Source organism: Ursus americanus, chromosome 6, assembly GCF_024610735.1.
Source record: "Ursus americanus isolate L20-20 chromosome 6, mUrsAme1.1.p, whole genome shotgun sequence".
Classification (NCBI taxonomy): Eukaryota; Metazoa; Chordata; class Mammalia; order Carnivora; family Ursidae; genus Ursus; species Ursus americanus.
In genome coordinates, this window is record NC_142132.1 from 23,860,000 (window position 1) to 23,887,328 (window position 27,329).

The 27,329-nt window shown below is 45.0% G+C and overlaps 1 protein-coding gene across 5 annotated transcripts in view; it reads right to left on the reverse strand.

Moving 5' to 3' along the window:
• Window positions 1-27,329, reverse strand: part of SORCS3 (sortilin related VPS10 domain containing receptor 3) — a 692,468-nt gene that overhangs the window by 387,877 nt on the left and 277,262 nt on the right. For all 5 annotated transcript variants that reach the window (XM_087862727.1, XM_087862725.1, XM_087862726.1 and 2 more), the window contains one exon: window positions 10,411-10,478. In XM_087862727.1, the coding sequence (XP_087718853.1) occupies window positions 10,411-10,478 (68 nt within the window). The remainder of the gene's footprint in view (window positions 1-10,410; window positions 10,479-27,329) is intronic.

The window sequence follows — 27,329 nt, forward strand, 5'->3', positions numbered from 1 at the left end:
GGAAGGCTGTTGTCATATGATGGTAGCTCACTAGAGAGTACAGCCATGACATCCAGCTGCTGTGGTCGCTGGAGATGTAGAGAATAGAGCCATGACATACCACGGTCCCTAGGGATGCCTAGGGTTTTCTCCTACCTGGAGTCTTATTGTTATCTCTTCCTCCAAATGCTGAGTGATCCCAGTATCCTTCCAACAAATCCTACATCTTGCCTAAATTAGTGATTAATTCTGTGGCTTGCAACCAAAAATTATGAATAGAAAGCCTTCCAAAGTCACCTGGAAACCACTTCCCATTTGTTGTGCCTTCCAATCCCCCAGGGAACCTGGATTTCCAGCTGCCAACTCACCCTCATAGGGTTCATCTCAAGCACAACTCCATGGATAGCAGCACCTTGTAACCATTCTCTTGTGGTGCCACTCTCTAAAATCAATGTTAATTGCCAATTAAACAAGCTTGATGCTGACAGAATGCGAACTAATTAGTAGGTGCCAGAGCTCATTCCAATTATTAACCTTTATGGTTGTCATTTATAAAGACGAGGGTGCAACTATAGATTTTTGCATGAATGGCTGTGCCTGTCATTCTGAACCAGCCATAAAGACAACAGCTAACAGGGAAAGGTGCTATGCTGAGGGCAAACTCCCCAAAAGAAGTTATCATACACCTTTCAGAAGCAAAGGTGGACATGACATCTCTCAGGTTGGCAGTTACATCAGAATCAAGTGCGGAGTACCTTCAAACTATAAGCAACTAGATCTTGACCCCAGAAACAGGCTCAATAGGTTTGGAAGAAGGCCCAGGAAACAGGCTTTTCTTATATTTCCCAGGTGGTTCTCATGATCCACCAGAATTGAAAATCACTTAGAAAATATCCAAGAAACCCATTCCTAGTCCCCAGTGCAGTGGCTTGGCTGTAGATCTCTTATGAAATATGAACGGTGGCTGAGCTAGAATGGCCAGGAAAGAGTGACTACTAATGTAACAGCAAGAGCAGGGGGCTGCTGAGAATGGAGAAACCTAGATTTGGGTCCCGGATCTGAAATCACTGAGCACCAACCCATTCGGGACCCTGGTTCATCCATTCATAAAATGGAATGCTCAACGCACAGGCCTCACATTCCTCCCCAAAATATGAGACGTGCCAGGCACTCACGTGAGCAGTGGCTACACATATTATACCAGTTTAAGAGATAAGTACCACTGAAAGGGGGGGCTTTTAAAAGATAAACTCTATGTATTGCATTTTAAGACATGACTTCAGCTTTAACTTGGGCACAAAGCATTTAGAAGCAACAGCAAGATGTGAAATGCTTCCTTTGTAAACTCAGCAATTCCTGAAAAGAACCCTCACAGACATGCGTGAGAAAAGAAGAGGTCTTTTTACCAGTTTATTGCTTCCCAAATAATATCTAGGGCAGTGGGCTTTGTGGGGAAGTGGCCAAAAGCCTCCTAAAGACATTTTAGCGTATGTCCAACAAAGTAATTGACTACCAAATGATGAGAAAGTAACTATGAAGCTTGACTAGCTTATTTTTATAGGCATTTTATACATACATACATATATACATACATATATGTATATATATATGTATGTATATAAAAGCAGGAATGGGGTATGTAAAAATCCACTCTCCTATAAACTTGGAAATAGGCTCCATGTGAATTGAAAATTGTCCTTTTTTTTTTTTTTTTTGGCCTCAAACCAAATTCCAAGGGCCCACCTATCATAGTTTTACACACGTGGACATCTGGCAGGGAAATAAATTAAGGCTTACCTTAGAGAGTAGGGAAATGCATCCATTTATAAATATTATTTTAGAAGGTACTGTCTGATCCTGTTTACTTATTAACTTCATTAGAAGGCTAATGAATCTACTGCTGAGAAAATGAGAGGGAGCTCAGGCTGGGGAAAGGGATGGGAAGAATTTCACACCCCTTCTCCAAATGGTGAAGTTATTTATGATTGCGATAAAGTGGCACTGCATTTGGATGAAGGCGAAAACAACATAAAATCACAATCAACAGACACGATCCATACAAAAGTGTTACATTCTCTCAGCTGCTGGACAAAAATCAAGATTTATACATGTCTGGGTCCTGCCTCATGGAAGAAAAAAAGACTAGGCCATAAAAATGACCCCTCTTTCCCATAATAAATAGGAAAACAATAAATCTGTAATCCAGACCCCCTTCTCCAGTGTTCTCATTTCTCTATTCTCTAACAAAGGAAGATGTTTGAGGGCTCAGTATTTAGGACAAACCCCTTTCTTATTCTGTTTTTTGAAACAAAGACTTTCATAGATTCAATGATGCTCCTTTTGTTTAATGAATTTAAATGAATTTAAAATTTAGTTTGGAGAGGTGTTCCAGCAAACACCTGCCAACTGGACACTACCCATCAGTGAGCAGCACGTTAGCAGAGCTGTGTCTGTGTTGTTGACACTACCCGATTTTTGACAGAAGGTGGCTGTGCTCAGGACTGAGGCTGTTACCTGCTGCACATCATAAATCCCAAAGTGGTGGCATCTTCTTGTTTGCTTTCCCAGGTTGGAAGGATCTGTGGACTTGAGAGTTAAAAGAGACTTGAGAGATCATTTAATCTCACACCTCTATTTATGAGCAAACAGAAGGATGGCAAGAGTAATCCAATTTACTGGTAAGTGAGATGCGCCCAGAGCCAGGCTTCCTCTGAGCTCACTGGTCCCTGGTCCTATCCGATGGTAAGAAGCCACTAAGGTGCACTGAAAATTATACATCCTGAGTAATCCCCAGCCTTACTAAACTGGAATCTCGGAGAGGGCCCAGGAATCTAGATTTATAACACATTCCACAAGTAATTCTGAGGATGTGCCAAGTTTGAGACATACACATGATCCCACCTCTGTTGATTACTTGGGAGGTAACAAAACTTTTCAATGGGCTTAGATTCCATTATGGTTCCATTAAAAAGAAAATCACCAGTAATGGATGAGCTAACTCAACACTATGTTAAGGTAACTTAAATCAGATTGTGCTTTGTATCCTGCACCCGAGAATCAATCATTATCAGCACCTGGTGTAGAAAAACCAAGAAAGGTATTAACCTTCCCCTTTTGCCAAGCACAGATGAGTATCCAAAGGAGAAGACTCCAGAGTATTCTCTCAGTAGAAGTATATCATTGTCCAGGGATGCCTGGGTGGCTCAGGTGGTTAAGCATCTGCCTTTGATTCAGGTCATGATCCCAGGGTCCTGGTGTTGAGCCCAGCATTGGGCTCCCTGCTCAGCGAGGAGCCTGCTTCTCCCTCTGCCCCTCTCTCCTCTCTCTCTCTCTCAAATAAATAAAACATTCATTAAAAAAAAAAGAAGTGTATCATGTCCAGGCATTATGCCCTTAGGATTCTAGATGTGTTCTGTACCCCGCCCTCCTAAAGATACCAGCCACATTCATGTAGAACCTGGTAGAAGCTGCTGGGCTAAGAGGATGTGGACCTGTGAACAAACAATAATGATTCTATTAAGTAATAACTTGACTGCAGGCATTTTGCATTCCATATTCCATCTCACTAACTTCCCACAAAGCTCCCTTATTGTCATCCCATTATATTGGTGAGTAAGTGAGGCTTAGAAAATTAAAACATTGCTCAAAGTGGTGCAGCTAATAAGCATTAGAGCTCGGATTCACATCCGGACAATCTGAATCCAGGACCCACTGCTGTAACCACTACCCATATTCAGTCCCACCTGTTATCAGGTGTTTCTGAGAACCATGGGAACCACGAGTATATGAAATAGTCTTTCCTCTCAGGAGTTTTCCACCATAACAGAGAAATAAGATATTTTATTTTAAACAGCAAAACAAAAAAATAGGTGCCCTATTGATCACTTCTCTAATTCCTTCCTAGAATTGTTTTGCATCCTTTATAGAATGAGGTGGGTGATAATAATAAAAATATAGAAGTATTTCTAGAGCAAGGCCACTCCTTGCAGAGTGCACTGTAGTTTGCATATACATATTATTCTTGCATATGCCCAATGTTGTTTCCTAGTACATTAATCTTACCTCTCAACCAAACGAAACATTCCTTGAGGATAACAAGCATGACACAATTATCCTGCATCCCCCAGCAATGAGCACAGGGCTGCTTATATAATTGATGCTCAATTAATATCTGTTCAATTGAATGCTCTGTGACCCATTCAGGAGCTTTCACTAGATTTATTACTACCGAAAGCAAATAGAAGGAGGCCCCAGTTCTAGAGAGAGGATTTCACAGCCTGTATCATCAGCCCAGCCTTCGGGACTTCACATATGAAGAGCCTAGCGAATAGGACGGAAAGTTTTTAATTAACAGCCTAACGAAAAAAATGTCATTCCAATCTGCAGTTTTGTTTCTATTAATTCGCTCAGATTCAGCAGGAATTCCACTAAGGAATTGGGGTGAGCAGCTGTAGAGGGAGGGAAACACATAAATAAATCATGAGTGTCATTAAAATTTGTAAACTAATAACTTCTGGGAAGTCTTAGCAATTATTATCAGGGTTTTCTTGGCAAACAAAAAATTAATAAATCCAAAGGTCTCCATTTTCTATTAAAAAGGAACACCAGCGTCCCCCAGAAAGGTCACTGACAGAACAATCAGGGGAGGGAATAAATGGTCCAGTCAACAGCTTGAGGACCAGATGAAAAGTCACGGGATTCCCCAGTGGCAGGAGGATGAGACAACTCAATACAAGGAAAGCGACAGGCTGAGGCTGCAATTGAACAGGGGCTACTGTGCTTCAGTTCCAATCTGCAAGCCCTTCTGTAGTGCAGACCAAGGGCTAGGCATTGTAGATCTAGGAACAAGAAAGGCACAGGGGCCCTGCTCTTGAGAGGGTCCCAGGCTGGAAAAAAATCACAACACAGTGTAAGTGGTGCTAGTGGTGAGCGGAGGAGGGGCACCCCTCTCAGGGAGGAGGGGCAGGGGAGCTGCCTGGGAGGATGTGTGCAGGAAGTGGTAACCTCTAGAAACACCTTAACCAGGAACCCCTCCATCAGCTCTGTGGGCCCCAGGAGAAATGGCCGAGCAGCCTGGTTGCTTTCCTTTTCCTTTTTTTATTTAAAGATTTTATATATTTGAGAGAGACTGAGAACCGGGCAGGGGGAGGGGGGCGGAGAGCAAAGGGAGAGGGGCGGAGAGCAAAGGGAGAGGGAGCCGAGTGCAGGGCTCGATCTCATGCCCCTGAGATCTGACTTGAGCTGAAATCAAGAGTCGTCCGCTCAATCACTCAGCCACCCATGTACCCCAGGCTGGTTGCTTTTCTAAGAGCACAATGTGTCTCCCGCTGTTGTCAGGTAGAGGAGATGGCTGAGAGAAGCAGCTCAGCTACCAGGTGACATGATGATGACCAACCCTCTCTGAGTGCTTTCCACTGGTAGGCACTGGGCGCCAGGCACTTTTCTAGGCAGCCTGAGCATTTTATTTCATGCAAAATACCATCCCCACGCTGTGAGGTGGGAGCCAATATAGTCCTCATTGTACAGTAAGGACACGGAGGCACAGAGAGGTAAAGAAACTTGTTTGAGGTCCCTCAGTGGCTAAGTGGAGGAGTGCGGACTTGAACTTAGTCCCAGAGCTTCCATTCGTAATTACTTCGGTGAGGACGAAACTGATCCACTGACGCTGGGCCCCCTGCCTTTAACTCATCTCTCCTCCTTGGGTCAGGCTTCTATAAAATCTAACAGAGGGGTGCCAGCATCCCTCCTCACTGATGGGCAGCCTCCAGACTTGACACGTTGTGGACTGAAAATGCCCTGAAAGTGAAGCCCTGTGTCTTTTAAAAAATGTCAGTCCCCAACCTCATTAGTCTATAAGCTTGACTCCTATATGGAAAATGCCCTTTGACTAAGGGATACCAACAGATGGTTGTGCTAATAACCAGCTTACACAGCCATCCTTGTGGCAGAGAAAAAAATTGGAGCCCCTTCAGTATAACAGTACCAAGGAGTTTCAGAAAGAATGTCACGAGGGCACAAGATACTGCCCCCCCCCACACACACACACTGAATGCTTTTAAACAGTCTTTTGTCTATTTAGAAGTAGATGGCCTCTGAATTATTAATCCAGTGAGGCAAATAATTATATCACACTGTAACCTGGCAGGGAATGTCATCTTGTCATGACAGTTGCTGCTCCAGGCTCCTCTGCTGTACAGAAAATTGAAGAAGAATCCCCAAATTCAATTTCGACTTGGTTAAGCATGTTGGGCCAAATCATGAAACTGAAAGGGTGTGTGTTTAATTTCGTTTCCTTTCTCCGCACACTGTATTAGTAAGGGAGATCACAGTGCTCTAGGCTCTAACTGCAAAATACATCATCATTATCAGGACAGAAAAGAGGATGGGAGACACAGATCTTTAGGGGATGAGTGGGGAAGACAGTGAAAGGTTTGAAGAAACTCTGTGAGGCCACAGCACACTGGAAAATTCCCCTGAAGTTTAGAAGCAGCCCCTTTTCTCACTCCAGCTCTACCCAGGGCTTGCCAAGCTGGGTTTTATCAGACCTATGGACCCCTGGAAACACAGCACAAAAATACATTCGTATGTAACATCTATCCAGAGGGAAAGCCTACATCATCCACCAGCTTTCCAAATCCCAAATCGCATTGTATGGGTCAATTACCTATAAACCACACTCTGTGTTACCCTCTTTTGTTTGGCCCCTTCTGTGAACATGATGAGACCCCAAACCCTTCCTCCCTGGTCCAAGACCAGCTGCTCTCTCTGCCTCCTGCTTGGCTCTCTTCTCTCCAGCAGCCCAGCCTTACCTGGCCATTTCCCTCTGCTAGAGACATTTTTCCACTTCTCATTTGCCAAATCCTATCCCACTCATCAGTCCAACACCCAGGTCAGAGAACCTTATCTACAAAAGAACATCCTTGTGCCGCTAGAAATTGATATTTTAACTCCCTCCAATCAGCATAATGAACAACAATCTAAATCACTCTTCTCTCCTCCCTAATCCCCTGAAGATCTCTGCTAACTCATCCATAACACAGAATACATTCCGTTGGTGCCCTGTAATTTCCACCACATGGACCCTGACATCAGTGGATCCTTATAAACAAAGTCAATAATGTAATGAACACTATATAAACACTGAGGGTTACAGTAATCATTAGTCATTAAAATTAAGTGAACACTTTCTACATGTGAGTCACCGTCTTAAGGGTTTATACATTTATTATTTCATTTAATCCTTGCAATCCATCCATTAATTCATTCACTGAGCAACCATTAAGGATCTCCTGTGTGCCAGATATTGTTCTAGGCACTGAGAGTACAGCCCTGAATTAAAACGGACAAAAATTCTCCCTCCACAAGCTTAGATGTTAGTGGGTGTAGGCAGACAATAAATCAATCCATAAGTAAGATATTTAGCATGCCAGATGGCGGTAAGTACCAAGGAGGAAAATGCAAGCTAAGTAATGCAATGTGAAGTCCTCAAGAAAGGCCTCCCTGATTAGGCAAACAGAGAGGGGAAGAAGTTAGGCGCTGCCCGGCCCTGCAGAGAAGAGCGGGAAGAGCCAAGGGTAAGGGCTGTGGCAGCGAGAAGGTGGTGTGTTTCAGGAACAGCAAGGACTACATGGTTGGAGCAAAGGTAGCTTCTGTACTATCTCCAACTTACATTCAGGGCAAGAGAAATGGGTTGAATGGCGACCACCCGCAAGAATTCGTTCAACATCCTCATCCCCAGAACCTGTAAGGGACCTTGTGTGAAAGAAAGGTCCCTGCAGGTGTAATTAAGGATCTCAAGATGAAACCATGCCATGGGCCTAACTGCGATGGTAAGTGTCCTCAAAAGGGACAGGAGAGGAGAAGGCACAGGGGCAGAGGAGGGGCCGTGGGGGCTCAGAGGCAGGGAGGGAGTACCGCAGCCACAGGGAATGTCAACAGCCCCCAAGTCTGGAAGAGGCAAGGGTGCTCCCGAGAGCCTCCTAACAGAGTGTGGCCCTAAAGACACCTTGATCTCAGACTTCTAGTTCCCAAACCTGAGAGAGAGCACATTTCTGCTGCTTTAGGGCCCCCCAGTCCGGGGTACTTTGCTACATCAGCCCCGGGAAGCTGATAAAGTAAGGATCCTGCAGTTACAGAGCTCTTTAGGTGGGCAAGGTGGGACTGAATCATGGCAAGTAGACATCAGGATGCCCTTGGGGCTACTCGGCAGTCTACAGTCTCTGCTACACACCAGGGAATACACTGAGTTTTATGACCAAGGGCCACACACTTCATCACATATGGGCCCCGAGCTGCAAGCACCTGGCCTTGGCTCCCTGGCTTCACCTGGCCCACCCCTAGAACTAGCCAAACACGGGCTGCCAGGTAGACCTCTCACCCACTGTAAGGACAGGATTTTCTGGCTTGTTTCATTATTTGTCCCCAGAAGACAGCATGGGAGTCAGGCTTAAGGTATCAGCACGGTATCACTGCGATTAGACCTAAGGGGAAGGTTTCTGAGGCTCTAATTCCCTGGGAGTCCCGTGTGAGTGGAAATAGGCATGCTCTCATCTATTAGACGAGCCCCAGTTACTTATATCTCTGCCAATTTTCACTGAGCAGCAAAATTAGGTTTTGGACATCTTGTGCAAATGGAGGCAGGCCTGAGTCGATATGAGCAATTAACCCCTAAATATTTAATAGATGCTCTCACTGCTCCCCCTCCCTGGGGCAGACTCTGGTTAGTCCTCTGCAAACAAACAGGTCAGATGAAGAAGCAGCAAGGCACACAGATACTCACACCCCAGCCGTGTCTGGCTCCAAACCCTCAGGAGAGAGCTCTGGGGATGATGACACTGCCAGGTGAATGGCCTTTGGGGACAGTGTCCTCCCCAGGGTTTACCAATGACGAAGCAAACCGGAGGGACACACAGCCTTCCCAGAGTGTGAAGTGTCGACTCATGGGGACTGATGCAATTTGCTGTTGCCCTGTGTGACTGCTGGCAATGAATGTGTGTGTGTGTGTGTGTGTGTGTGTGTGTGTGTGTGTGTGTGCATGCGTGCACAGGTATGTGTGCGGCGTACAGAAGGGCGAGTCTGCCCGTGCTCCCCATCCAGAGCAACTCCTCGGGTCATGGCTTCATTCAAGCTCTCTCTGACCGAATCACCCACGTCCTCCTTCTCCTGTCCCCCGTGACCAGCATCCCACCAGAGCAGACTTATCCAGTAGGCACAATGGGCACAGGGCTTAGGGCTTACAGTACTTTTAGGGATCCAAAAATTATTTTTTTAATTTAAATTCAATTTAGTTAACACATAGCGTATGATTAGTTTCAGGGGTAGAATTTAGTGATTCATCAGTTGCACACAATACCCAGTGCTCATTACATCACGTGCCCTCCTTACTACTGCCCATTACCCAGTTACCCCATCCCTCCACCCCCTTCCCTCCAGCAACCCTCAGTTTGTTTCCTAGAGTTAAGAGACTCTTATGGTTTGCCTCCCTCTCTGTCTTTATCTCATTTTATTTTTCCTTCCCTTCCCCTATATTCATCTGTTTTGTTTCTTAAATTCCACACATGAATGAAATCATAGGTATTTATCTTTCTCTGACTGACGTATTTCACTTAGCATAATACCCTCTAGTTCCATCCACATCATTGCAAATGGCAAGATTTTGATGAACTTTCAGGCTGAAAAAAGTTTTCATATACTATATTGATACATTTATCTTTATACCAATGCTGTCGTAAAATATACATTTCTCTCTATGTTAAAATACATGTATTACCAATATACATTTTAATATATATGAAATTATATATAGTAAACGTTTATTAAATATATAAACTTGTTAAATAGTAAATATTTACTAAATATGTACATTAAATTTACCAATATATATTAATAATTATATATATATATATATATATATATATATATATATATATATATATATATATATAAAATGCATATATTAAGGAGCCCACGAAGGTCCCTGTGTGGACCTGATCCCCACATGTGTCTATTCTCACAAATACAGGTAAGAACCACAGTATCTCACAGATGCAAAGGACTAGAAATGGTCCTTTGGCTAAGACTCACACCCAAGGCAAGAATCCCCCCTCCAGCAGGCTCTCCTTGCTCTGGGCAGGCTTATCTGATCTCTCTAACCAGAAGTGTGTTCCTCAAGCGAATGAGACTTGGCAGGAACCAGGAACTCAAAAGCAACAACGGAGCCAAGCAGAAGGTGTGACAGGCCCCCAAAGAGATAAGCAGAGTGCTAGGGGAATTCACGGGTGGGGCCATCCATTCCACCCCGGGCATTAAAGAGGCCTTCCATGAGGAGGACTGTTTTCTGTCTCTTCCAAAACGTGCTTCCCAACCGTGTGGCTGGCATTCTTCACATAAGCCGGGCCAGAGTAGCTTGTTAAGAACCTCTAATCCACTCACCTCCACAGTGAGCTCTCAGTCACGCTCCCCAGATTGAAGTCATACAGCTTCGTCAGGATAAGGATCACCTGCAGTGGGGACAGGGGAGGAGGGCAGAGGAGAGGAACAAAAGGGGAGAAAAAAGGAAGCTTACTTTAGTTTGTGTAACAATATACAGTGCATCTCAAATCACCCAGAGGAGGGCTTAGTACTTATCCGTTGAGTGGAGGGGTATTATAGGATCAAGCAAGGGAAAACAATTATTAATTTAATGCATCCCCGTAACTGGTAGCATTTATTTTAATCCTGGCGATGCTTTGCATTTGAAATAAAACATGCCAACAGGAATTAACTGGGTATCGACAGTTGTTTCTCTACATCTGTCCTCCTTCAAGGCAAGGTACCGGCCGGCTGGCTCTGATCACTCCTCCAGCCACCCAGGGATCAGAGGCTGGGCTCGCTTTTGATCTGAAGATGACTCTGACTTACAGACTTGGACCTAAAAGGGTAAGAAGGAACTGGGCCTAACTCGATGCATCTACAGACAGGTTCAAAGAGATTTTGTGTTTCCCTCACTAAGGCCGCAGCAGCCACAGAGACTTAAATGGCAGGCAGGCCCAGTCCCCAACATCCTCTGATGTCATCTGACATCTACCATTAGGCATCTGTCCTTATCATGGAGTAAGCAGGTCATTGGACTCCACTGGACTCCAGGACCACTTTCCTGACTCAGTTGAAAGGAAAAAAGCCATAAGGAAGCTGTACATGAAAGAGAGTGGGACTTCCTGTAGCAGCATTAGCAGTTTCCTGAAACGGTCTTGGGCTGGTCAGACTGGTCCTATGTCCTTTAAACTTCTCCAGCCAGGGACTGGGATACCAGACGTTTCCCTGCCTGCCCTTTGTGTGCCTGGGCAGTGGCTCAGACACAACTTCGAATCTACAAGGATTTCAAGCGTGTGCACCTGAATCGATTTTAATCAAAACGCAGGTGCCTAATATACAGCGCCTGCCTGCACACGTGATAATCCAGTTACACATAATTGTGTTTATCTAAATTTAATGCACAACTCATTTCACTTTTCTCAGCTCCTTCCCATTCCACAATTTAACTTCCTCCAGTTCATTTGCACAGCAGCCATTAAACTCTTTCCAAGATAATGAATTTCTGCTACCAAGATGGAACTTTCCCATTCTAGGTATCTATTTAAGATTACAGAAAAATAATCAGCCATTATATTGAACATTTTTATGGCATTTCACTGACAATAGAACACTCACTTGGAGATTTATTCTCATCCAGCACCCCATGGGGTCGGTCAGCACCATTTCCATTCCTTTTATGTAAGCTAAGAAAAAATTAGAGGCAAGGAAGTGACCCATTATAGGTCAGAAAGAGTCCATGGCAAAGTTGGTTTGGGATGTTCAACTTCTCTGCAGGGCCATGACTGGAGGGCTCTTCTCAGAGTGCATTCTTTGATGGAGAGTGGTAGGTGGGCAAGAAACAGCCAAGCCAAGAAAAACATCAATGACATGGCTATTTGCAGAACAGGAGAATCTACCCACTACCTGTCCTATGAACACAGCCCAACAGCAAGGAGTGTGCATTCACTGCAGAGAATTGCTCCCCACAGTCTCTCAGGGGTCCTTGCCTCTCCCACTCATAGAGAGTTTCCCCATTTGTAAAAGTCAAGGGCTAACAAAAGCAAAGGACTTAATATCCCCATCCTCTCCAACCAAATGCCTAGGAATGCACCAATAATTCCTGTTTGCTGGATTCACTCACACACACACACACAGAGAGAGAGAGACACACACACACAGCAGACTTCGTCTCCCCTTCATTTTACCTTCTTTCATCTACAAAGCCATGATCACAGTCACTATGTAAAAACATGGGTTGGCTATGTTCTGGCCAACCCAAATTCTGGACAAACTCCAAACTGTGCTCTTCTAGAAATAGGTCAGAACACCCATTCAGAGCTCTGCAGGAGCAAATCAGGCCATTTCATTTTCTCCCAATATCAAGCCTTCAGGGACATCAAACAATTGCCAAAAAGTATAAAGTCCACATAAAGAGAAGAAAGAGGTGTAGGGGGTAAGAGTTCCACTTAACCAATAGAGCTTCTAACAAACAACTGGGTCTGGAAAGCCCTGGAAAGAACCAAGAGCTGTTCTCATCCTATCAGTCTCCTTACTCAAAGTTTAGACCCTCTTCTTCCTTCCCTCCATCTTCTCCGTCCTTAATGTCTCTTGTACATCTAATCTCATGTTGGTGTCTGCTTCTTGAGGAATCCAGACAGACACACCCTTCCATACCTCTAGGACTATTATTTCTGCCTTCATGGTAGATAGTTCCAATTATGCCTCTTGATTTGTGCACTTTTTTGGTTAGAAATTGTTGCTGATTCACTCTGCCTAAGGATGAACTCCAGACTCCTTAGCTTGTTATGTAAGGCACTACACATACACACGTGCACATGCACACACACACACACACACACACACACACTCCTCCAACCACTTTTCCATAGTTCTCAAGATGCTGTCTTCTGCTTTAACAATCCAAGTTTCTCAAGGTGCTGCAAATAAACCAAACCTGTTCTCACATCCCTGCCTGGTTTCTTTCCTGCTACATTGTATCATCTATGCCTCAGCCTTTTGTTACCACCTGCACGTGCCTGCCCGTTGTTCAAGAAACAACCTGAAGCCCACCTTCTCCAGGCAGCCTCCCAGGACCGGACCAGCCATCAGAGTTCTCTCTCCTCTGAAGTCCTACTGCACTTAAAACGGCATTACATAACTTGGCACTTAGTCAAACACTATCCTGATCCCTTCTAGATGTCACAGGATTTGCCTTCTCGACTAGATTGAGGCAGGATTTGTGTTTTGTACTTCTGTCTCCCTAACAGGTAAGCTCAACATGTCAAAGTTTCCTAAAAATAATCATTTTTGAGCCAATGAAGAATAATGGTGTTTTAGCAATAAATCATAGTCTTCAGACGGGGATGGTATTAATCTAGTCTCTCTCCCTCATTGTATAGATGAAGGAACTGATGCTCAGAGAAAGGACGGGACTCAAGTTAAAGTCTCGATAACATGTGACCTTGACCAAGTACCCAGAGCACCGTTCTTCCACTCCATGAGTACAGCTGGAGCTTAACCATCACTGGGAAACCTTGCAGATTCAGATTCTCTGGTCCCACTCCTAGGAGGTTTGACTTGGTGGGTCCTGGGTAGGGTCCAGAAATCTTCCTGTGGTAACTGGAAAACCACAGTAGAGAAAGACTCCATCCCACCGTGATTCCTCTCCCAACTGTGTGCTGTGGTGACCCCAACCTTCCACCATGTTCGAGATCCTCATCTAGAGAAGCATCCCCCCCTCTAAATGGAGTGAAACCTTACAAAGAAAGCACGCAGCAAGAGATGTAGGAGGAAGATGTCTCAGCAAACGCACCCCAGCATTCCCCAGAGGAAAGGTCCAAACACTGAGAATTTGGGGCTGGAAGCTTCCTTTCCCCAGGAGCCAGCACAGAAGGACAATAATAGAGCTATGAAGATATGATAATGTAACCTTTAGCCTTAAGATATTCTGTGCCAAGCAAACAAAACCAAGAGTGAAACAAAGCCTGCCCATCCCTGGCTTCTCTCACCACTCACAGCCATCCAAAGGCCTCCAGAGAGGAGGGAATTAGCAGGGAAGAAAACTGAAAGCAGATGCAGTAAACCCACTAAGCCTCAGACGCCTGGGCAAGTACACAGATCAGAAGGGGAAGACATGAGTGGGCCTCGGGACTCACCACTGGATGGGAGGTGGCACAGGAAGGCTAGTCTGAGACCTACAGCAAAGCCTGACTTGACTCCTCCCCAGCAGATGCCCCCAGAGGAGGGTGGACAGTCAAAATCAACAAAGGAAAAGCAGTGAGCAAACATTAATTGAACCCCTGCCATGTAATAAACACGGCGCTGGGTGCTTCTCCAGCCTCACAGCAAACTTTTGAAACTGAGCAAGTGTAATATAACATTCCCGTTTTACAGATGAGAAACCTGAGTCCCAAGAGCTAAGCAAGTTGCCCCCCAAGGCATACAATGAGCAAGAGCCGGAGCCAGCATCCCCACCCATGGCTATCTGACACAGCACGCCTGCTCTGCTCTAATGCAACACTCTCCCATTCTGCAAATGTTGATGTGAGTTGGTTGTGTGGGCGGGCAATGAGCAGTCATACAGAGAGGAGAAAAGCACATCCTTGACCTCAAGGAGTTGAACATTTACTCATGAATTTCACAAATATTTACTGGGCTCCACCTCAGTGAATTAGAAAGGCACCTGCTAAACTCTGGGACTCTGGGAGAGATCCAGAGCTCAAGGCCCAAGGGTGAAGGTAACTTTTGTTTTCTTTGTTCTTGGAGAAGGTAATAAGAAGCAGAGATATGGAATGAGAAAAGAACTAGACAAATTGCTGGGAGACCCAGGTTTGTCAAATAAGCTCATTTTTGACCTAACCGGCTACAATCCTGGGGGCTCTTAGACAGCAGGAGAAATGAAAATAAATTGGATTAATTCATGAGTAAATAGCACCTCTCTTAATATAAGCTATTTACCTACAGACACAGAGAGAGAGAGAGTGTGGAGAGAAGTCCCTAGACATGTATGTGTGTGTATATATAAATACAGTTAGAAAGGTCTATGTATATAGAATGAGTACACACACACGCACACACGCACCCTTAAACTGGCATCTGACCTCTTGTCTGGAATTACACTCCGGTTATTCATCTCTCACAGCTTCCATCACATAGGGTCAATGTGACTTTTCTGTATGTCTGACTTGTGTGTTAGATTGTGGCCTCGCTGACGTTAGAAATCAGGTCTCACTCAACTCTGCATCCCCAATGCACGCCACATCACCTGACACTTGGCAGGCACTACACAGGGGCCACTGAATGAATTATGGATGCAGGACAATAAAAGAAGAGATGAGATGATAAATGTATTTGAGAGGTACAGATAATGTGCTATAAGAGCTGAAAAGAAGAAGCAATTAAGTCCCTAGAATGTGACCAGAAAAGTCTCCATGAAGGAAAGATTACATGAGCTGGAACTTAAAGTATGGTAAGAATTTGGATATACTAAAATGGAGCTCGTTCACTTTCTTTCTTTCAGTTTTTAATTGAACAGAGATAGATGGGGGAAAAGGAAGGGGGGTGCCTTTCCAGTTACAAGGAGTAGCATGGAAGTAGAGCAGCGGGGGCCATTACAGGCAGGAGCAATCATGTGTTGAATGCAATGTCATGTGTACGTGAGCCACCTGGACACGTGGGCCATGCCAGGTCAGGAAAGAAGGCACAAAGGACAATGGGCTCATGCAGAAAGGACAGAGGAAGCCCAACCTGTGGTCAACTATGGGCAGATAAAAAGTTGTATAAGAGTGAGGACAGTGATAACAAGGGGGGCACAATATTATACCAAGAGACTTACTATGTGTGTATATATAATATATACATAATATCTCTACTAAATAATATATATAAGGGGGCTAATTAAAATACAAGACTTACTATATATATAACATATACATTATATAGTAATACATATATTAAGGGACTATATTATAATAAGGGACTTATATAATGGGACAATAAAGGACATGGCTAGCCTCTTACAAAATCATCTGGTGCTGTCTTCGGTGACCACCCACCTCCACTTCTCTTGTCCCCAGGCATCTAGTGTCTTCTGCTGCCCCCAGGTGCTCAGGCCAGCCCTTGGCTAACTGCCTGCTCTTTAGACCCACGCAGGCAGCAACTAATGTCTTTATTTCCCATTTCCATTTTCTCTGCCATTCATCTATTCCTGACTTATGCCAAGCACAGCATAAGATTCTTGGTGATAAAGTGATCAGAAGAGAAGTGGCTACTGTCCTCGTGAAAAGCAGAGTCATCCTCAACCTGCTGCTTCCAGGATTATCTATTTGATCTCAGGAATTCAAGTCTCTGGCAGGGCTGGGGAAAGTGATATGTGGGGATAAGGGAGCTTTCTATACTCTTCCCACCCACTTCCTATGAGGGAGGAGGTAACCACACTCAGAACTGCAGACAAAGAAGTGTCAGTCCCTATTCCACCTCAGAACCGTTCCAAATGTCCCTATGTCTAGATTCACCTACCCCGTGGGTCCAGCCATCGCCCTTCTGGATGGCGCTTGCAGGGCAGCCTGGAAATAACATAACACATGCAATCTGAGGGCTGCATCAAAACGCAGTCTCACCACATGCCACTGCGTAAGACTGAGCAACTTCTTTATGTTTTCAGAATCTGCTCCAATGTCCTTAAACGCGGATAATGATACACTTGCCCCTGCCAACCTCATGGGATTGTTGATTCCAATCAAGTAAGGAAAGCTGACCTGCTTTATAAGCTGTACTATGACAATATGAGTTATGAGCATGATAATTATTCTTCAGGAGAGAAGGGTTCCAAGTGATTTTTATTTGGTGGGGGGGAAAGGGGAATTCTAGAGTTGCTAAGCTCCTCCTAAAACGACTCATCCATTCTAGACCCCAACTGCAATACAGGTCACAGATCAGAGCCTGCGTATTCACCTGCCCGCTGCAACCACCACCACCACCACCCCCGCGACTCAGCTTCAGAAGGCAGGCAGGCAGCCCGGGGGGATTCCCGTCCTCTGAAAGGATAATGCATAACCTGCAAATTCATAAATCATTAGGACGCTCTCACCCGTGAGCACATTCAGTGAAGGGAGGACCTTTAATGCCTGTAAAATTTTACTCTGAAGGAAAATTACTTTAGTTCATTAAACCTTCCTGAAATCTCGGTGCATTTAAATCCATGGGGTTCTCTGCACATCCCCCTCACAACCTACCACTTCACTCCTGCCCCTACCTGAAAGCCCAACAAGTTCTTTGTTTCCAGCCAACTGGAATAAAGACAGTGGCTTTCTTTACCAGAAGTAGTTGACTATGGTAACATAACAGGGATGCTAAAATGTACCCCTCCGGGACTGCCTACAAGGGTGTACTTTTCAGTTCCAGCAGAGTCTCAGTCCCAGGGTCCTCCTCACACCTCTGGGAGCATTCCACCCCCCCAATCAGGGAACAGAAATTGAGTACTCGCAGTCCCAAGTCTGACTGATCTCCAATACCCGGATGTCTGGCACCAACTGGGTAGCCTGAGCTGTGCTGGATGTGTGCCAAATTCGGAATGACATCAAGAGTGCTCCCTGCCTGCTCTGAGTTTACAGTCTCGTTAAGACGACAAGAAAACAGTACAAAATATAGCAACTCTGTCATATACAAGGTATGGAACTCCACAAAGCTGTTATCCCCTTCCCTGCTTTTGATAAGGGCCTTTCACCCACTCTGTGGCTCAAGATAGAACCTCAGCATGACCCTTGGTTCCTCTCTCACCCCACACATAGGAGGACAAACACTGAGTCTTCTGAAATACGTTTTGGGCAACTGTATCACCCAACTTCAGGTCCTCGTAACTGTTGTACTCATTCCCTAGCCAAATACATACAGAATGCTTTCCGTTTGCCGGGTAGTGTAGATTCAGCGCTGAAGAAAATAAGCCAGTTTCTTTGCCCTCATAAAGTTGACATTCTGGCAGGGGAAATAAACAAAAAGTCGGTAAATGACAGAGTCAGATGATGGTGAGTGCTACTGTGGGGGGGGTGTTTAAAGAAAATGAGAAGATGAAGGAACCCAGGAACATCCTCTATGAAAAACTGACTCTCCTGCAAAAGCTTGCATGAAGCAAGAGGTTAAGTCGTGTGGCTATGTGCGTAATCAACATTGCAGGCAGGGGAGCAGCGAATGCAAAGATCCCTAGGCAGGAGTATCCCTGGCATAATCAAGAAAGAGCAAGGAGACCAATGAGGCTGGAGCAGAGAGGAGCAGGAGATGAGGCCAGGGAGATACTGGGAGACGTAGATCTTGCTGGAACTTGTGAACCATTATAAGGACTCCAGTTCTCACTGAGTGAGATGCGGGGCTGCTGTAGGATTTTGATAGAGGACTTTACTTTTAATGGGATCACTCTGGTTGCTGCGTCGAGAAAGGCAGGAAGGGGACCAAAGTGAATTAGGATCCTGTTGTAATCATCCAGGTGAAACAGGGTGTGTGTTAGAGCAGAGCAACAGCCGTGCGCAGGAAAAGGGACATGAGGGGCAGGATGTTTACAAATACCGAAGGCAGTGGCAGGCAGAAGAGCTGACAAACTGGCTACGGGGTATGAATGAAAGAGAAGAGTTGAGGATGACCCTCAGAGCTCAGAACTAAGCAACTGGAAGCACGGAGTTGCCGTTTTATGAGATGAAGTCTATAGAAGAAGAAAGTCTGGACGAAAGATTAGAAGTTTAGCTTTGAACATGAAGTTTGAGATGCCTAAGAGAATTCAAAGGGAGAAGTCCAATAGTCAGCTGAATAAATAAGTCTGGAGTTGAGGGAAGAGAATCTAGGACAGGAATATCCATTTGGGAATTGTCTGTAATTAGTTGGTATTTAAAGACACAAGATTAGATCGCCAGGAGATGGAGTGTGAATGGAGTAAAGATATGAGGATTGAAAGCTGGGGTGTTCCAGCATCCAGAGGTCAGGGGAGTGAGAAAGGGAAAACCAGCATGTATTTGGACCTCTCAAAATTGGCACAGTGAGTATTTGTGTCCTGCATGAATGCTCATCAAATGATATTTACTATAGGGAAGACTTTCAGTAATCAAGTGAATAAGATGGCCTTCAGTTGAGACCAGTAAGCCCCTTCCCCCAAATACCCCAGTGTTTGCTCTGTGGGCTCCTCTGTAGCCCCCATTGTGGCAAAGATGAAGGCTTTGCCTGGGCTTGACATGGACTTCCTCTCACCAAGATGATGTGGTTATTGCAACAGCTATGTTCCCCACCTGCCAACATCCAGAAACCAAGGCTGAGCCTCACTATGGCACCTGGAGGTTGATTACAATGCACCCCTCTCATCACACACATGGCGCAATTTCTTCTCTGTGATTGCTTTCCCTACCTACAGTGCTTATGCTAGAATCAAAATCTTTCCATTTCAGAACGCCTTATTCACTGTCATGGTATCCCACACACCATTACTTCCAACAAAGGAACTCATTTCACAGCAAATGAAGTTTGCATTCCCCATGTCCAAGGAATTCACTGGTCTTACCACAAACTTCATCACCCAGAAGCAGCTAGCTAGGTACAATGGTTGAATGGACTTTCAAAGATTCAGTGAAAACCCTAGCTGGGAGCCAACACTGTGACGTTGTGGCGCTCTCTTCCATGATGTGCATTTGACCACTACATGGTCAAAATACAACAGTGTGAGAATCAAGGCGCAAACATGGTAGTGGGTCTCTCATGATGGTCCCCAGTAAGCCATGACACAGTATCTTCTTCACGTCCCCACAACTTCTGGCTCTGTTGAGAGAGAACTCTTGGTTCCTAAGGAGGATTCAATTGTCAAAAAGAAGACAAAGCACCTGACCCACTGAACTGGAAGAAGAAACCAAGATCCATCTATTTTGAGTGTCTCATGCTACCGCTGAAAAGAAGGAAAAGAGGGGTTATTTAATAATAGGGGATAGAGAGACGCCTGGGTGATTCAGTCAGTTAAGCGTCTGCCCTTGGCTCAGGTCATGATCCCACAGTCCTTGGAATCTAGAGAGCCCTGAGTCAGCCTTCCAATTCAGTGGGGAGCCTGCTTCTCCCTCTGCCCCTCCCCCCACTAGTGCACTCTCCTTCACTCTTACTCTCTCTCTCCCTCTTAAATAATCTTTAAAAAAAAAAAAAAAGAATAGGGGAGAGAAATGGATGCTCAAAGTAGCCAAAGAGGGAGAATTGTGCTGTATACTCCCCATTCTCTTTCCTATGTATTGTGGGTAACAGAGAATTGTATTTCTAAGACTCTCCTGTCATGTGGCTTCCAGTTTGACCCAATGGGGGAGGCAGTGTACTAGTAGGGACCAGCAGAAAAGGGAAAAGCTACTCTCTTCCCACTTCTGTTTTGCAGTCACAACACAAGGGCAGCAAGGGAGCTGGCGAGAGCCATAGCAATTGTGCTGGGTCGCAGAGAGAGGAAGCACAGACTCCCGCGGCCCCTGTAGGTGCAGCTCAGCACACACAGCAAGAGCCCATGGGGTGAGGGGAGACCCTGACCTCCTGTCCTGTTTCTTCTCCTCCTTGCAGGGACCTGTAAAGGTTTCTGCAGTCACCAATCTTTAAGCCACTCTGCCTTTCTCTTCCAAACTCCTCCAGCCTTGTAAGCAACTTTTGCCTTCAATGTCTTCCCTTAGAAATACTGGACTCAGAGACCCTCACTGACACAGAATGGTCTGCGAGGTGAAAGAAACCCAGGAGAGTGAGCCAAGTAAAGAAAGCATTTCAAGGGGGAAGGAGGGATCCGCTGTGTGAAGTGCCACTGACAGTTCATAGATGAAGAATGGACCAGTGCATTTAGCTGATGGATGGCTGCAGAGGCCTCCAAAATCACTACTTGACTTAATTTCTGATCTTCGCCCCTCTTCCACCCTTACCCCAGAGTGACCCTTCTAAAGCGGAGACCCAGTCCTATGACCAATTGCCAAATAATCTCCACTGACTTTGCACTGCCTTTAAAATCAAATCCAAGTTCCTCAGCACGGCACAGAAGGTCTTTTGCAACCTGGCCCCTCTTGACATGTTAACCTTCTTCTAGAGTCACTTTCCCAAATGACATCTAAATTCCAGTCACACCGGAATACCCATCTTCTTCCCTGTTCCCTGCTCCCAAGCTTTGGCACAAGCTCTCTTCTCTCCTTGAAAGTCCTTCCCCCACTCTTCCCTGATCTCCTTCTGGTTCCTCAATGCCCAGCTCAAATGTCATCAACACTCTGATGTCTCTCAATTGTCCTCTAAGACAGGATGAGTCCTCCTTGGTCCATGTTCCCCTAACTTGTTGCACATACTTCCAATGATGCTACTCGCCAGATTATATTGTAATTTTCTATTTGCATGTGTATATTCACCATGAGGCTATGTGCTCCTTCAGGACAGGGACCTTGCTTTTCTTCTTATTATGTTGTAAGAGTATCATTATGCTGTTTCTTGATGTGGTGCTTATAAGCAACAGAGATACAACACTTCCAATGCATTGAAACTGTTGCCACAGGTGTTCAAAGGAGGAGAAGATGGGTCTGGACTGGGGTAATCAAGGTCCTCAGAGAGGAAAAGAGGTATAAATGAAGATCTTAGGAGATGGGAGGAAAATGGAAATATCCCACCCTCTTCTTTCTGGAGTATTTTGTAAACTTTTCTTAGTCCCTTTTCCTTAGATAACCCTAGCCTGCAAGTCTCTCCAGAAGGGAGAATTCGAGGTGGTTTAGGAGAGAAATTCATGAATATACACAAGAGAGTAAGAGAAAGGAGGAAGGCAAGGGCAAGAAGGGAAGATAGTGAAAACAATCTTCTAAATATGACTGTATTAAGTTTTCAAGAGCTGTTATTCCATAGGGACTTCTAGAAAAGACAAAGGTATATACCTATACCTGAAGGGATATAGGTTAATGAAAATACTAGATCTAATGACAAAAGCATGACTTGATCAAGTACAGTAGCTTAGACAAGAACAGAATACAGAAAAAGCAGCGATGGGACACGAATATATATTGAGCACCTACTAAGTGCCTAGCACTGTGCTTGGTGCTCTATGTGCATTATATAGATAATGGAAATAACCACAGTGAAATGTAGATACCATTATCCACATTGTCCAAATGAGGAAACTGTCTAGGTCAACACCCAACACTGGTTTGTTTATTCCTGCATGATCCAAGTAAGGGGTAAGAGATTCAAAAAGTAACAAGCATTAGTCATCCCTATTTAAAACAGGGCTATTGTTAAGAAAGTACTTTGCAGAATTTGGTTGCTGAATAAGGTAAGTGACAGATCAAGGAAATGGAAATAGAGTGTTGTTGAAACAAGGAGCTTGTGAAAAATGGCTGTTGAATAGTAGGGGGTTGTTCTGGTTTTGTATAACGAGCCATTAAAAATTAATTAAAAATCCATTCACTCTCATTCCCTAAGGGACTGTGAAAATGAGAGAGAGAGCCATCTCCTGGAAATGATTTAGGTAGCATGCAGCCCAGTAACAGGGGTGGGGCCAAATGACCCCAGAATTCCCTGCCACTGTCTATATTCCATGACAACAGCTCACCAGAACTAGAGTTCATTAGCTCAAGGTCTGCCATTAACTAGGAGTTTGAGTTCAGACCTTCCTATGTGCCCATCACCCCCCTCCATCCAACCACCACCAGCGCCCCCTGAGGAGGAGGCCAAGGGCAGGAACAGATGTGAGCAGATAAAAGATGAAATGCTGGCTCCAAGTGAAGCTTTCGGAGATAATCGACATAAAGGAAAAGGTAAGAAATCTGTTTCCTTGGGAAAGGAGCAAAAGCTCTACACCAGTCTTGGTGTGGAATCCAGGCTCTGCCACTTACTCTGTGTGACCTGAGACAAGAGGCTGAGCCTATGGAGCCCAGTGTCCTCATCTGGAAAACAAAGCCAATATCACTTCTTTCACTGGATTGTTTTGAGGATTAGATGAAAGGTATCTTCTGTCAGGTGCACAGAAAGCCCTCAGCATGCATCAGGTCCCTTCCATCCCAGTTTGTCTCTGAGCAAACCAGGTCATTTGCCACCAGAGTAGAAAAATGCCATGTCCCGAGAGGGAGCATGTCACTTCTTTAGTGATGACAACTTGAAGCTTACAAAATAAAGAGCAACCTCGCCAGGCCTCTCACTGATGTAGAGATGAAAGCCCAGAGCATTCCCTGAGTGCTGGTGCTTGCTTTATGTGGACATGCATTGACAGCCTCAGCAATGGAAAGATCACAGGTCCATCAAGTCCATTTTGCCTGGTGTGTGATCCTACCCACTTGTCTATTTTCATTTCAGGGTCTGTCTCTGCCAGTCCCGCCTGCAGGCGCACACACACACACCCCCTCCTTCTGCCACTCCTGTCAGGGGCATCATCCCCTCTTGGTCTCAGGAATTGAAAGAGCTCTCAGCCACACCATTTTAGCTGCTGACCCCAGTGGATTTTCTGGAATCAGCAAATCCCAGATTAGAAGTAGCTACCAGCCTGAGGTGCTTCAAATGAAACCAAGAGCAGGGATTCAACTAGATTGTAAGATGCCTCAGGGCAAATGCAACAGCTGTCTTATTTGTTACTATAGCTTCAGCATCTGGGACAGTGTCTAGAACCCCCTCCTCAACCCCTCCCCCAACCCCATCCCCTGTACGTGATGGTGGAGCAAATGGTCTATCACCCAATTCGTGATCTGCCATTTATCACAACTTGTCTCCTATCCAACCCTATAAATTACTCTTTCATGGGCTCTGCACTGTGCTAAATATTGTGAAAGGTGGAAAGACAAGAAACACAAGGTTCCTGACCTAAGGCACTTTCAATGCAAGAAGAGAGATTAATATTTACACGACTACCTTTGGTGAAAATTGGAAATGGTCTGACTTACACCAGGCTAGATACATACTACCTAACATTTCAGGTGAGTCTCGCAGTAACCCTGCAAGGTTGACATACAATAGTAATAAGTGATTTCCAAACTGGGATGAACTAGAGGATTACCCTCCATGAAAATTTTTACAAGAGGTGATATTTGAGCTGGCTTATTTTAGTAGGTGAAGAAAGCAAAAAAAAAAAATTTGCGGGGGGGCTCAGGAAGCATCACAAGAAAACACAAGGAGAGTGGAATTATTGGTCACATTTCAGGACCAGAAGATGGTCTGCTTCAGGCGCACAGAGATGAAGACCCAGACTGGAGTCTGATAATGATGGTTTTAAATGCAAGGAATGTAAATTCCTATTGTTTCTGTAACAGATTACCACAATGTAGGGATTTAAAATAATACAATTGTATTATCTTACGGTTTTGGGGATGAGAAGTCCAAAATGGGTTTCAGTGGCAAAAATCAAGGTGCCAGTTAGGGCTGTGTTTCTCATCCCTTCTTGAGGTTCTAGAAGAGGACCATTTCCTTGCCTCTCCCAGCTTCCAGAGGCTGTACCCATTCCTTGCTTGTGGCTCCTTTCCATCTTCAAAGCCAGAAATGGCTCGTCACTCTTTCTCACGTTCTATCAGTCTCTTACTCTTTCTGCCTTCTTCTTCCCTGTTTAAGGATCCTTCTGATTACATTGGGTATTCCCCTGCATCAGGTAACCTAACATAGTCAAAGGCTCCAGGCATTAGTAGATGAACATCTGGGGAGGTCACTATCCTGCTTACCATGCCAGGTTAAGGAGTTTCTACTCTACTCAGCAAATAGCACAGAGATGTCTTAGTGCTTGAGCAGCTGAATGATTTGTTGGCACCCGTGTTCTGGAAACAAAATTGTCCCAGAATATGAAGGGTGGATCAGTGAAGAGGAAAAACAGGGAGGCCAGTGAAAAGGATGCTGCAATAGTCCAAACCTAAGAGATAAAAGATCTGAACTGAGACAATGACAATGAGAAGAAAAGAAGGAGGGGGAAAAAAAACCCTCTGAAAATTGTTGCTAAGAATTGCAAACGGGACACAACAGAAAAGAATGGAGTCAAAGATGCCTCAGAGGTCTCCCAGAAGCTGGTGTGCTTCATTGCGATTTGAAGGTGTGCACTTGAATCCAGCTCCAACACTTACAAGAGGACCATCTTGCATGCTTCCATAACCTAACACTCATTTCATCCCCCAGGTTGGTTGGATGAGTTTCCAGTCTAATTCCCTGTATCTGTGTATCCTCCCTCTCTTCGGATACATGCTTATGGCCAAAGTTCTCCCTTTGCCCACTCTTGCTCTTGTCCATCTACCTAAGAGATAGATGGGCATGTTTGTGATTGCCTGACTAACTCCCTGAACTTCTAAGAATTTGCCTCCTGAGGTTAACATTTTCTGGCCTAACCCATGTATCTGGTCACCTCTTGAGCACATTCACAAACCATATGCCTGGATCTCACTTGTGGGTTGCCCAGATTTCCATGTTCTTCCTGAGTTGGTTTTGTTCTAGAGCTTGACCCAGAATGGCTGAGAACTGCGCCATGGCAGCCACATCTCAAGACATAACAGATGAAGAACTGCCCCATTCATGTGGTAGAGAGTGGGGAAGGGGAATAGATTTTAATCTGTTTAAGCTCTTGGACAAGCACTTAGTCAGTGTCCAGGGGTCTCTACCATATATCCTAGTAAAAGGGCCATCCATTCAAGCAAGAGAGTGGTCACAAATCCCAGACACTAGAGGTAGAGAATATTTAGTGTGTAATCAGGACCACACCATAACCTAGAGAAGAACTGCTCCCCTCGGTCTTTTGCAGCCACCAGCATTCCCCTAGCAGCCAAACCAATATCCCCACTGGAAAGTTATCTGGATTGCCTAAAATAACACAAGCCTAGACTTTGTCTCCATATAACTCTGTGGAAAGGAGCAGAACCTCCAGCAGCTGATGGTGGATGATTTAAGAGCTCTCTCTCGTGTAGCCTAGGACATAATAACAAAGAACACATAATTTATTTGTATTGATTCACCAGCACACGTTTGATCATATCTCCTTGTCCTTCCTTTTGCTAAGAATCCATGGCCACAGTCCTGAGAAATTTATCTTTTGCAAAATATCTCTGTAAAAAATAAGTTCCTCACATATCTTAGCTACAGCAAAAGAGTCCAGCCAGGGAGACTGGCCAAGGAAAAGGGGAAAGGGAGCCGGCAGCCCTTCTTGTATACTGACTCTGGTCTCAACAATCTCCCTCCATAAAGCAGGAAAGTGTGTATGGGAACCGAAGCCTCAGTTTTCAGACAGGGACTGTCAGATATAGAAACAGAAATTGGGGACAGATCAGATTCCTGTTCTAGAGGAATAAGGAGCACAGAGGAGCTGGTCAGATTCTGAGACAAAGAGATGAAATAAAAAGTGAGGAGCAGAAAAAGTTTGGACCTCATGACAGACTGGGGTGGCATAAAAATGCCCAGGTGTTCAGCACTGTTTCCATTTAACCTTGAACGAATAACCTGCTTGTATTGAGCACCTGCTATGTACTTGGCTCTGCTCCAGAAGCTAGAATGGAGTTTCTTCTCTCCAGAGATTCTCAATCTAATGTTGGGGGCAGGGAACAGATAAACAAATATTTAATGTGATTTCTGCACTAACAAGGGTACTTAACTGCACTAACTCAAAGACTCGGGTGACACTTGCAATCCCGTGGTGTAGAGGCTCCTCCCACTCCAAATAGAACAGAAAACAGTGGAGAAAAAGAAATGGCTTTGCATTTTGCCAAGGCTGATCAACCTGGGTGGGCACAGGGAACTTTAAACCTGATGTTGAATGTGCTGTGCCATCACGTAGAAAGAAGCCATTGGCTTTGAAACTGCTGTATCTCTTGGTGTCCCACAGAGATGTGGCAGTAACAGGATCCCCACCTTTAGCCTGTTTAGTGGCCTTTGGCATTAAGGAGACTGGTCTAGAAGACCCCAAAAGGAACATAAAACCTCCCTTCTGCCATGTGTTCTCCACTTCCTGTTTCTCTCTGCCTGCCAGAATCCCCCCACCTACTCTTCCAGTATCAGCTCAAGCCTGCCACCCTTGGCAGAATCATCCATTACCCCAGTACACAGGCATCTCTCCAGCTGTGGCCAAGTTATTCCTCACTATCTCCCATCTCACATGCTTATCTTACAACTTGACCTTGACACTCCTTCCATTGAGTGAAATTCCTGTCCCTGACTTTGACAGTGGACAGATCTTTGTTACTGCCCTGACCAATAGCATATAGGGGGAAGTGGTACTAAGTGCCCTTAGGATTGTCACTCTCAGGTCCAAATGCCACACATGAGGAAGCACAACCCAGCCCACAACAGGACAGACCACATGCAGGGACCACAGTGTTGCAGCTCACAGCCCAGCC